The 13,301-nt window shown below is 44.3% G+C and overlaps 1 protein-coding gene across 3 annotated transcripts in view; it reads left to right on the top strand.

Moving 5' to 3' along the window:
- The window catches only part of nf1a (neurofibromin 1a), a 165,778-nt gene that overhangs the window by 148,202 nt on the left and 4,275 nt on the right, over nucleotides 1–13,301 (top strand). For all 3 annotated transcript variants that reach the window (XM_088380782.1, XM_088380781.1, XM_088380783.1), the window contains 10 exons: nucleotides 3,774–3,900; nucleotides 4,576–4,707; nucleotides 4,781–4,916; nucleotides 5,336–5,493; nucleotides 5,578–5,700; nucleotides 5,776–5,894; nucleotides 5,975–6,075; nucleotides 6,651–6,793; nucleotides 6,965–7,011; nucleotides 8,875–9,091. In XM_088380782.1, coding sequence (XP_088236908.1) covers nucleotides 3,774–3,900; nucleotides 4,576–4,707; nucleotides 4,781–4,916; nucleotides 5,336–5,493; nucleotides 5,578–5,700; nucleotides 5,776–5,894; nucleotides 5,975–6,075; nucleotides 6,651–6,793; nucleotides 6,965–7,011; nucleotides 8,875–9,091 — 1,303 coding nt within the window. The remainder of the gene's footprint in view (nucleotides 1–3,773; nucleotides 3,901–4,575; nucleotides 4,708–4,780; nucleotides 4,917–5,335; nucleotides 5,494–5,577; nucleotides 5,701–5,775; nucleotides 5,895–5,974; nucleotides 6,076–6,650; nucleotides 6,794–6,964; nucleotides 7,012–8,874; nucleotides 9,092–13,301) is intronic.

Below are 13,301 nucleotides of genomic sequence, written 5' to 3' on the forward strand. Positions count from 1 at the left end.
TTCCACGGCCAGGACAAAAGCCACACTGCTCTTCCTGAATCCGAGGTTCGACCTCCCGACAGACCCTCCTCTCCAGCACCCCTGAATAAACCTTACCAGGGAGGCTGAGGAGTGTGATTCCCCTATAATTGGAACACACCCTCCGGTCCCCCTTCTTAAAGAGGGGAACCACCACCCCAGTCTGCCAATCCAAAGGTACTGTCCCCGATGTCCACGCAATGTTGTAGAGGCGTGTTAGCCATGACAGCCCCACAACATCCAGAACCTTTAAGAACTCCGGGCGGATCTCATCAGTTTTTTAACTACCTCAGTGACTTCGACCCCAGAGACTGGAGAGTCTGCCTCGGAGTCCCCAGGCCCTGCTTCCACAATGGAAGGCGTGTAGGTGGAATCGAGGAGGTCTTCGAAGTATTCTCCCTACTGACTCACGACGTCCCGAGTCGAGGTCAGCAGCACGCCATCCCCACTGTAAACAGTGTTGACGTTGCAGTGCTTCCCCCTCCTGAGACGCCGGATGGTGGACCAGAATTTTCTCGAAACCGTCCGGAAGTCATTCTCCATGTCCTCGCCAAACTCCTCCTACGCCCGGGGTTTTGCCTCAGCAGCCGCATTCCGCTTGGCCATCTGGTACCTGTCACCTGCTTCCGGAGTCCCGCAGGCCAAAACAGCCCGATAGGACTCCTTCAGCTTGACGGCATCCCTTACTGCCGGTGTCCACCAGCGGGTTCGGGGATTGCTACCACGACAGGCACCAACGACCTTACGGCCACAGCTCCAGTCGGCCGACTCCACAATGGAGGCGCGGAACATGGTCCACTCGGACTCAATGTCCCCCGCCTCCCCCGGGACGTGGGAAAAGCTCTGCCGGAGGTGGGAGTTGAAGCTCTTCCTGACAGGGGATTCTGCCAGACGTTCCCAGCAGACCCTCACAGAGCGTTTGGGTCTGCCAGGTCGGACCGGCATCTTCCCCCACCATCGGAGCCAACCCACCACCAGGTGGTGATCAGTTGGAGGTCCGCCCCTCTCTTCGCCCGAGTGTCCAAAACATGCGGCCGCAAATCCGATGACACGACTACAAAGTCGATCATCGAATTGCGGCCTAGGGTGTCCTGGTGCCAAGTGCACACATGGACACCCTTATATTTGAACATGGTGTTCATTATAGAAAATCCGTGTCAAGCACAGGAGTCCAATAATAGGGTTCAGATCGGGGGAGCCGTTCCTCGATCCTAGAGTCATCCAATCACGCCCTTCCAGATCTCACTGTCATTGCCCACGTGAGCATTGAAGTCACCCAGTAGAACGATGGAGTCCCCAGAAGGAGCGCTCTCCAGCATTTCCTCCAGGGACTCCAAGAAGGGTGGTTACTCTGAGCTGCTGTTTGGTGCACAGACACAAACAACAGTCAGGACCCGTCCCCCCACCCGAAGGCGGAGGGAGGCTACCCTCTCGTTCACCGGGTTGAACCCCAATGTGCAGGCGCCCAGCCGGCAGGCAATAAGTATACCCACACCTGCTCGACGCCTCTCACCGTGGGCAACTCCAGAGTGGAAGAGTCCAGCCCCTCTCGAGAGGGCTTGTACCGGAACCCAAACTGTGCGTGGAGGCAAGTCCGACTATGTCTATTTGGAACTTTTCTGCCTCGCACACCAGCTCGGGCTCCTTTCCAGCCAGAGAGGTGACATTCCATGTCCCATATAAACTATATATAAAACTTTAATATAAACAACAATTTTAACAAACCATCCACGTCACTCCAAATCATTAAATCCATCGAAATCTTCCTCTTCTGTGTCACTTAAAAAAAAATAAAAATAAACAGCTGTTGACTCCAGAACTCCATGCGCTGCTGACGTCAGACTCGTCGTCAGTTGCGGCTCCAATTATTCCACAGATCTATGTATATATTATAGTCACTCCCCGTATGCCGCCGATTGCGGCTGGGACTTCCCGTATGCCGCCGATTGCAGCTGGGACTCCACGTATGCCGTCGATTGCGGCTGGGACTCCCCGTATGCCGCCAATTGTGGCGCGGACTCCCTGAATGTTGCCGATTGCACGCGGACTCCCCGAATGCCGCCGATTGCGATTGCGGCTGGGACTACCGGTATGCTGCCGATTGCGGCGCAGACTCCCCGAATGCCGCCGATTGCGGCGCGGACTCTCCGTATGCCGCCAATTGCGGCTGGGACTCCCGGGGAGTACAATATATGTAGTTACAGTCAAACCTCGGTTTTCAAACGTCCCGGTTCTCGAACAAATCGGAATTCGAACGAAAAATTTGAGATTGTTTTGCTTCGGTTGTCAAACAAATTTCGGAGGTTGAACATCGCGAGATGAACCGAGAGGACCCGAAAAAGCCCAATCGCGCGGCCCGGATCCCGGCTGACTCCGTTGTTATTGTATTAACCCTTAATCATGCCTCCAAAGAAAGCAAGTGGGAGCAGTAAAGCCATCCTAAAACACAAAGACGCTCTTAAAGCAATGCAACAGTGAGCGGCCGGCGCGCTGCGGTTGCGCAATCAGACCAAATTAAGCTCCCTGCGCACTGAGGTCCACTTAAATTTTGGAAAGTACATCAGGACTTAAAATATTTTCTAAATTTCAGCGAAGGCTCTGTCACAATAACGCGACCAGTGCGGTGCAGTTGCGCGGTCGGCGGCGCGCTATGGTTGCGCGTACGGCGGTGCGCTGCAGTTGCGCAATCGGACCAAATTAAGCTCCCTGCGCACTGAGGTCCACTTAAATTTTGGAAAGTACATCAGGACTTCAAAATATTTTCTAAATCTCAGCGACAGCTCTGTCACCATAATGCGACCAGTGCGGTGCAGTTGCGCGGTCGGCTGCGCGCTACGGTTGCGCATTCGGCGATGCGCTGCAGTTGCGCGATCGGACAAAAATGCGTAAATGAAAAAATGCTTAAAAAAGCCGTTTTTTTTTGTCTTGGAACGAATTAAAATTTTTCCATTATTTGTAATAGGAAAAATAGATTTGGAATTCGAACGATTTGCTTTTCGAACCGCCTTCTGGATCGGATTGTGGTCGAAAACCGAGGTTTGACTGTACATACTATATAACTATATTGTAGCGTTACCAAAGTACCAGGCAAGACGTGGGTTTGGTAACCGGCTCTTTATTTCACAAAACAAGAGCTCAACATATGAGCCAACACAGCAAGCGATGATGATCACTCTTCCCCCCATGCTGCCTTCACGGCCTTGCTAGACAATCGTAAACTACTGAAGTCTAACAACATAGATGTTGTTACTCTAAATAAACTATATATCAAATAACCATAACATAAATAAGTTTATCGAACCGTCTGTGTCACTCCAAATCATTAAATATCCTGACTCCGGAAGTCAGTGAATGGAACTCTGTCAGTGAGGCTCCAATTTTTCTACAGCCATAGTGCGCCCTCGTGCATTTTAAAGTGAAAATAACATGTGAGGTGATCAACTATACTAGTAAGTAAGTAATGTTAATGATCAAGTAAAAATTTGTGAATTACACATATAAGTCGCTCCTGAGTATAAGTCGCCCCCCCACCCAAACTATGAAAAAAAACGCGACTTATAGTCCGAAAAATACGGTAGTTAACAGATGAACTCAGGTTGAATGTTGTCAATCATGTTCAAAATGGTAAAACATTGAGAGCCCACTGAAGCACCAATAAAGTACTTCATGACATTGGATGATGGTCTTTTTACATTTTTATAACAGGTTATGTATTAATTCATTAAAAAAAAGTTTACGTTTTATGTCTCCTTCAGAGTCCAGAAGAGGTGTTCATGGAGATTAGGCGCCCTTTGGAATGGCACTGTAAGCAGATGGATCACTTTGTGGGCCTCAACTTCAGTGCCAACTTCAACTTTGCACTTGTGGGCCACCTACTCAAAGGTAAAAACTCCCACCAAGGTAATATTATGAGGGAGTGGTTTGCATAGCCTTTAGGCTGGTGAGAAGCCACAATCACAATTAAGTTTTGAGTAATTGTCCAACCCTAGTGCTAGTGCTACTGCCTCGTATAACCAGCTCAGTGGCCTTGTGGTATGAGTGTCCGCCCTGAGCCTGGAAGATCGTGGGTTCGATCCCCGGCTGAGTCATGCCAAAAAGACTATAAAATGGAACCCGGTGCCTCCCTGTTTGACACTCAGTATTAAGGGTTGGATTGGGGATGCTGTCAGGAGCTGCGCCCCACAGTCATTACTAGCAATGTATAGCTTCGACTATGGAAGCTCATCTGAGGACGACCTAACTAGTGCCGACATTCCACTCCAAAAGTATTGAAACAGAAGCAATTCCTTTTGACTACAACATTTGTTTATCAAGCATTGAATATAAGACCTGAGATGTACATATTAGCTTTGACTTCCAATTGGATCAGATAGAAGGTAAGGTTAGGGGCATTAATATATTTAGGCAATAAATAGCGCTGAATTTCTAAATGTGTCTTTTGCCTATGTAGATGATTGCGTGTCACAGAACATTCATCAAATGTATTTATCAGTTGAACATTGAAAATTTTGGATACTCTTGCTTATGCCATCTGTGTTTTTGGTAATGCATTTCCAGGCTACAGACATCCATCAGCCACCACAGTAGCAAGAACAGTGAGAATCCTGCACACGCTGTTGGCTCTTATCAGCAAGCACCTAAAATGTGACAAGTTTGAAGTGAACACCCAGAGCGTGGCTTATTTGGCTGGTATATAACAAATAGGTATATTTTAGATTTGCCTTGCCTTTATTTGTAAAATTTTTAATGTGGTTCTTTGTAGCACTGCTTACTGTTTCTGAAGAGGTCCGAAGTCGTTGCAGCCTCAAACATAGGAAGTCACTGCTGATTTCAGACCTCTCAGTGGACCCCGTACCAATGGACACCTACTCTACTCTTATCAGTGATCCCAGCTGCAGGTAAACTGGATAGATGGTAAACTGAAGCTTTAGTTGTGCAATAAGCCAACTGCATTACATTGAAAATGTATGTAAATCTTGGTCAAATGCAAAATGTAGCTGGTGGTATTTCTGACTTTGAAAAGTCTCAAAATAAAGGTGATCGAAAATACCAGTCGGCTACGGAGGGCTTTGATCCTAAATACCCAAATTTCACAAAGTTTGGACACTCCCGCCCCATTCTAAACTGTTTGGCAAGCCTTGTGATGCAAGTAAAACTGCAAGGAGACATACAAAATATATTTTACACAGTTCATAATTTCCGAAGACATACAAAATATACTTTACACAGTTCATAATTTCTGACAGACATATGACCTGAGCTTTCATGTCAACTAGCTATGATCACATTTGTCCTTTTCCCCCTCAATTCCTCACAGACCACTGCGAGAAACACAACCATGGACATCCCCTCAGTTTTCAGAGCGCTATCTTTCAGCTCATTACCCCACAGTGGGGCAGATCAGCCCACGTACACGCAAGTCAATGAGTCTGGACATGGGTCAGCCTTCACAAGCTACTACAAAGAAGCTTTTGGGTACAACCTAATCCCTACCGCATCAGTGATTTTTCCCCGTACGTATTCAGTAGATACATTTTCTTGTTGTTGCATGTTTATTAGGCACCAGGAAAAGCTTTGATCATCTCATATCCGACTCCAAAGCACCAAAGAGATCTGAGATGGAATCAGGCATGACAACACCGCCTAAAATGAGGCGGGTTGCCGAAAACGATTATGAAATGGGTATGTTAGATTCAGGAATTTTCTTTGTTTCATGTAATGGTTTGCTTACACATTTCATGTCATTCATAAATTCAGAGACACAAAGAATTGGAAACTCTCATCTTCGCAAAGTGTCTGTCTCCGAGTCCAATGTTCTGCTGGACGAGGAGGTGCTCACTGACCCTAAGATCCAGGCTCTCCTTCTCACTGTGCTGGTGAGGAATTCTACTGTGTTCTGTTAGTTACGCAGTCCTCCTTACCTTTGCTAACGGTTCATTGCTGTCATATTTACCAGGCCACCCAGGTTAAATACACCACGGATGACTTTGATCAGCGAATTCTTTATGAGTATTTGGCTGAAGCGAGTGTTGTCTTCCCAAAGGTTTTTCCAGTTGTGTAAGTAACCAACCTATATGCTTACAGTCCATCTTCATCTAGTTTAAGCATTTGCTGAAGCAACGTGTGACAGGATAAACTCATCTTGTACACGGAACACCAGTAGCAGCAGTGTGTGGATATCGTAATAGTTTGTTTATAGTCTTAAGATTTTTTTTTTTTTTATTTTGTGAGAGAATTTTCCAAAGTTAGTAAGATTCTTGCTAGATGCAAGTAATTTCTACATGAGTATAACCTCTGAGAGCAAGTTTAGAATATTTTAACAAAGTTCCAAATGTTTTAGTTGTTTATGTTGAAAAAGAGACCAGTTCAGGGTGTACCCTGCCTACCGCCCTGGGTCAGGCTCTGGGACTCCCAACTCTATTTATAAAATGATTTCCATCACCTGTCGTTGCTGGAACAAATTGGTGTGCCTCCAAATTTGAGGGGGTCAAATAAACACATGGCAAACTAATTTGTCAGTTTGATGACATAAAAGGAAATAAAACCATTGACTCTGCACCATGTAGTTTGAGCATTAGCTAACATCTTGTGTATGATCGTGTTCACGCATGTATGTGTGTCTTTGTCCTTAGTCACAACTTGCTGGACTCCAAGATCAACACTGTGCTGTCCATGTGCCAGGACACAAACCTCCTGAACCCTGTTCATGGCATTGTCCAGAGTGTGGTGTATCACGAGGAGTCACCACCACAGTACCAGCCCTCCTATTTACAAAGTAAGATATACTAGTGGCCTCATGTGTTTTCTCTGCACTGTGGTTCCAAGTGACATTGTTCCAAATGTGTAATGTGGAACTGAGATGCAAAGCAGAGCTATTGAAACTCCCCAACCCTGTCTATCACTTTCTCAGTTACATTGCCCTTGCTAATCTCCTTTGTTTTATTAGGTTTTGGTTTTAATGGACTTTGGAGATTTGCTGGTCCTTTCTCAAAGGTGAGAGGGATTTTTGTTATAGTGTGTGTTAATTAGACCAACTCCCCTATACCTAGGTTTGCTTGCTTGCCAAAACATTACATGAGCTATGGAACATGCATTTCAAACTTAAAGGGAGAGTAAAATGAGCCAACTTACGTATGAGATAAAACTGCATTAAAATTTATGTCAGTCCTACAATTCCCCCCTGAAAAAAAAAAAACTCAGAAGAGATTTAACAGTCCTTTGGAACAGAAGGGCGGTACACTTACTGACGCCCACTTTATGGGCGGAGTCTGCTTGATTTGACAGATCAACCTGACTACGTCACGAAAGGAAGAAATCACAATTTCCACATTGGAAATCATTTTACAGACAATAGCTTAAAATGTCCAAAAACTGCTATCAATTGGTGCCAATGTTTACATGGACATCTCTATTTATGACTACTTCAACATATCACAAGTATTAGCCTCTCTGTGGCTGATTTAAGAGAAATGAGCAGCTTCTCTGCAGCTGAAATGCTCTATCATGTCTATTTCCTTTCACCAGTCACCAACATACGCAAACACAACGCGTTCCAAGAGGCTTTATACCAGCTGAGTACATACGGTATATTAGTTGTTAAACAGTTGATTTAGATTGGTGAGGGTTCATTTGACTTACATTTCCCTTGAAGTACACGTGTGGGATAACACCTCCGCTGCCTATTCGAAAAGCAGGTGCTTTAAACGGCCACACTCAGTGTCTGCCTTTATTAATATTACTAATAAAAAATTATTAATAACAATTTCATCACAAAACTTTGCTGATGTAATGAATGCAAAAGTGTGTGACTTTTTCTTGAATAAACACTTTTTACATTGTCTTAATTTCCGCGTTTAATTATTATGCTGTTTTTTTTGGTTCCATGTACTCCTTGCAATGTGCTCACGTCCTCATCATTGCTTTATGATGCAAATATTGAGTTTTCCGATTGTGTGAGTGGTCATTGGACGCACCCCAAGTCTACTGTAGAGTGCGAGTGAAAACTTAAAAAAAGAAGAAAGAAGAAAAGAAACCTAAAGATGAAAATTTACAAATACAAACGTGTCAGCCAGCTCGTGACTCTGCTAAGAGGCTCGACCCAGACCACGTCATATCACCCGGAGGTCACCTTGTTGGAAAGATTGGGAGCACCTGGGTTCCAGTGAGGAGGCCGACCCTTCAGCTGAGTGTGGCCATTTAAAGCACCTACTTTTCAGATAGGCGGCAGAGGTGGTACCCCCATACATGAACTTCAAAGAAACCCTTACCAAAAGGAAGGAATCCAAGGCACTGTCTTGATGGAAAAATATAAAAAGCCTTTATTTGGACATGGCTATAATGGTTAAAACATAGTTAAGGCAGACATCCATACGTAGCGGTGCAAAGGAAACTTACCAATTTCATTTGAATATATAACGACATATGAACAATTCTGCTTACATAAAGCCTCTCGGATTGCATAGTTTTTGCGTATGACTGGTGAAAGGAAGTAGACGTGACAGGACACTTCAACTGCAGAGAGGCTACTCATTTCTCTTAAATCAGCCACGGAGAGGCTAATCCTTATGATATATGTTGAAGTAGTCATAAGTAGAGATGTCCATAGAAATGTTAGTGCCAATTGATATCTGTTTTGGGGCATTTTAAGCGATAGTCTTTACAGTGATTTCCAATGGGGAAATTGTGATCGCTTCCTTTCTTGACTTCATCAACCAAGACATGAAGGGAATGGATGTGTGGCCTTATTCCTCGTTTAAAGCTGGTGTTTTTAAAGAAAAAATACATAAACTCGACTGAGTTAGGTAAAAATGAACCATCCTCATTCTACTCCCTTAAAATGTTCTCTCCACCCTATAGCAAACCCAAATACCAGACTATGCTGAGCTGATTGTCAAGTTCCTTGAGGCATTGATTGACAGCTACCTGCCAGCAGCTGAGGAGGAGCGAGGGGAAGAACAGTTACGAACGCCCACTTCCCCTTATCCACCCGCCAGCCAGAGCCAGCTCAGCATCACTGCCAACCTCAACCTATCGAACTCCATGACCTCCCTGGCCACCTCGCAACACTCACCAGGTCTCACGCACACGATGCACACACGTATACAATGCACACACGCACACAGAATGCTAGCTTCCTAAAAAAGATTTGACATAGTGCAGTGAAGCAAGATGGCTCGACGTAAACTAATTTATATAAACTGCTATGAAACAGTATTTTCCTCTTTCAGATCCCTTTGGAGGAATACCAACCCAATGGTTTTTGCAGAATTTTTTAAACTCGGTCATTTAACAAGGCTTTCGAGCATGAACTGCCCTTTTTTTCTTATATGATGGCGCTACATCGCTGGCAGAATGAGGTGGTTGAAGGCAGAATGAACGTTCCATTACCATATTGGCCCGAATATAAGACGACCCCGATTATAAGACGACATAGGGTATAGGGGGTTGGCTCAGATGGTTATGCTCTTTTTGCCCCCGGGTGTCGGTCAGAACACAGGAGGGAAGACGTGGTTCCGTTTTGAATGCTTTACTGAGTTATTGGCAAAAAAAGTAACGGACACTGTGGCTCATAGGGTCATACAGGCGAACTGGCAAAAGGGTATAGGCACGGATTTGGTCGTAAGGATGTGAGAGCAGTTATGTGTAGTGTACATGGGTGAGTGTTTGGGTGTGTGAATGTGATTCTTGTGTGAAGCGTGTGAAGTGTGTGTGGTTTGTGTGGTGTGTGTGTGTGTGTGTGTGTGTGTGGTTCTGCAACAGACAGAAATACAGCACATAAGTCAACGCTCAACTTCTGATGTCACCCAACACTAGTAGACGGCACACATTACATAACTAACTGCGTGTAACGGTTCCGCTATACAAAATAACCATAAATGAAATACACTCTGCAACACACCAAACATACCGTAGTTTTTGCACCAAAAGGCGCACTGGACTATAAGGCGCACCCTCAGTGAATTTTTTATTTTAGAAATTATTTCATATATAGGGTGCATTAAAAGGCGCATAAAATAGATGCTATACTGCAACAAACTGAGGTTGACTAGGATTGCGGTATGCATCCAATTACCAATAACTAATGAGCCCTCTGTAAACAATCACGTTTCTCAAACTATCCCCTATAAAATGATCGGAACTGACTAAAGTTCGATCTAACACATTGGTACTGCTTACTTATGTTTCCCTTCCATATCGATCCGTAAATTTACTCGAAACATTAACGGAGCAGCCTATTTCGAGATGAAATAGCCTCGTGCGTGTAGCAGCTATCATTATAGCATTAGCCACCCGCAAACTCCCATGAGCCGTAGCTCGCAGACTCCCATGAGCCTCAGCAAAGTGTCGTGGCAGCCCCCTGTAAACAATTGCTTTTCTCAAACTATCTCCTATGAAATGATTGGAACTGAATAAAGTTTGATCTAACACATTGGTACTGCTAACTTATGTTTTCCTTCCATATCGATCCGTAAATTTACTCGAAACATTAACGGAGCAGCCTATTTTGAGATGAAATAGCCTCGTGCATCATGCTATCATTATAGCATTGGCCACCAGCAAACTCCCATGAGCCTCAGTTCGTAGACTCCCATGAGCCTCAGCAAAGTGTCGTGGCAGCCCCCTGTAAACAATCGCGTTTCTCAAACACTCCCATAAAAGTGATCGGAACCGACTAAATACTGATTTAACACATTGGTGCTGCTTATTTGTGATTCCGTTGAATATTGATCCGTAAACGTACTCAAAAACATTAACGGAACAGCCTATTTTGAAATAAAATAGCCTCGCGGGTACAACAGCGACGCCCCCCGACCACGGTTACCGTAATGCTGGGAAGCGATGCGACCTTGTAATTTACTAGTCATACTACAACGTACTGAAACATTTTGGCAGAGCGCTGTGTACAACCAGTATGGATCAACAAATTCATCAATTGATCCATATATAAGGCACTCTGCATTATAAGGCGCACTGTGGTTTTTTGAGTAAATTTTAAGTTTTTAAGTACGCCTAATAGTGCGGAAAAACACGGTAAGTCATTGAGACATCAAAATAGGCACGGATTTGGTCGTAAGGATGTGAGAGCAGTTATGTGTAGTGTACATGGGTGAGTGTTTGGGTGTGTGAATGTGATTCTTGTGTGAAGTGTGTGTGGTTTGTGTGGTGTGTGTGTGTGTGTGTGTGTGGTTCTGCAACAGACAGAAATACAGCACGTAAGTCAACGCTCAACTTCTGACGTCACACAACACTCGTAGACGGCACACATTACATAACTAACTGCGCGTAACGGTTCCGCTATACTAGATAACCATAAATGAAATACTCTGGGCAACAGACCAAACATAAGTCATCGAGACAACAAAATACATTTGCTGGCAACCGTTAGTCGCCGTGCTGCTGCGTAACGGCTACTCGTACGATGCGAGGCAAACTTAAAGGAGCGTGCCAAAGCTATCAATCAAATGGAGCACACACGAAACAAACCGCAATCAGATAAACGGCACAACAGTAGACAGTAGTAACGATGAAATGTATATACTCACTTTGTGTCAAAGACGCACATGATCACAGCAACTCAGTCGATACCAGCAACCTTTAACTTTCCGCTGCCCACAAGTATATGGGTATAATGTCTAGAACCCCGAATGTAAGACGACCCCCACTTTTTCAGTCTTATTTCAATGCAAAAAACACTGTCTTTTATTCGGCCAAAAATTTCCTCAGCTTATCGCGGTTGTTGGAGCTTGCTCAGTTCAGTGGCCTAGTAGTAGAGTGTCCGCCTTGAGACTGGAAGGTTGTGGGTTCAAACCCTGGCCGGGTCATACCAAAGACTATAAAAATGGGACCCATTGCCTCCCTGCTTGGCACTCAGCATTTGGGGTTGGAATTGGGGGGTTAGATCACCAAATGATTCCCGAGCGCGGCACCGCTGCTGCTCACTGCTCCCCTCTCCCCCAGGGGATGGATCAAAATCACATGGGGATGGGTTAAATGCAGAGGACAAATTTCACCACACCCAGATGTGTGTATGACGATGATCATTGGGACTTTGACTTTTGTGCGCAGCGGTAAGTTAAAAGTTGCTACTATCGACTGAGTATGTTGCTGTGATTGTGTGCGTCTTTGACACAAAGTGAGTACCGTATTGGCCCGAATAAAAGACTGTGTTTTTTGCATTGAAATAAGACTGAAAAAGTGGGGGTCGTCTTACATTCGGGGTCTTGGGGACTGTAACCATCCGAGCCAACCCCCTATACAGTCCTCAGGCTCCCCAACAATAGCGGTAGCAGTTTACATTATATAATTGCAATGTTTTTCCCTATTCTGATTTTTTTCAAGACTACAGTTAGACTTCACTTTGATGGTTAATGCAGTTATTGCAATTTTGTTGTTTTATCACAGTAGATTTGTTTATTTACATTTCAAAAACCAGAAGCCATTCATTTACAAATGTGATCGCACTTTAGTTTACATATTTAAATGTTCAGATATTAAGTTGTGATAGACAGTTTTTGCATGATTTGAATGCGGCAAAATAACATGCTTTTTTTCTCGAATATATTGTTATAATCATTTGTTTCAGATTGAATTATTTTCTGTATAAAAATTAAATTTGGTGTTCAAAAAGTCTTTTTCAAACTTGAGTCTTGAAAAAGAGGGGGTCGTCTTATAATCAGGGTCGTCTTATATTCGGGCCAATAAGGTAAATACTTACGTGCAAGAAAGTCAGGAAACAGGAAAGGGGCAAATGCTTTTATTGGAGTATTGGAGGTCCTTACCAAAGCCCTGACATATGATCATACCTAACAACTCTATTCCTGTGCTTACTGTTTTTTGAAAGATACCGTATTTGCCGGTGTATTGGTCGACCTTTTTTGATCCAAAATCGACCGAAAAAAATCGACCTCGACTTATACACCGAGTCATAAAATTTAACTTCGTATTCATCGCTTCAAATGTGATGGTAACCAAGGCCGTTTCTCATGCATCTCATTGTGCGTGGGTGTGCGTCCGTCAGGCTCATCAAACAGCGAGAAACTGAATCATTATAAAGCGTTCTTCGCATTAACACGCATCCTCAGCAACAATTTCAAATATTCTCACCTCAATAACGGACATCGAAAGCCAGGCAGCGACGATGACTGCTAGGGGGAAGTACTGGGTATTGAGCAAATGTGCGAGTCATCGCGCGTCAAGCAACGACAATAACTACCGGTACGTAAACATTCAATCGCCATGTCTAAATGAATGTCGTTGGCACTTAGAAAATATTCGCCAAACTT

The sequence above is a fragment of the Syngnathus floridae genome, chromosome 7, assembly GCF_059516105.1.
Source record: "Syngnathus floridae isolate MCC-2025c chromosome 7, RoL_Sflo_1.0, whole genome shotgun sequence".
NCBI lineage: Eukaryota > Metazoa > Chordata > Actinopteri > Syngnathiformes > Syngnathidae > Syngnathus > Syngnathus floridae.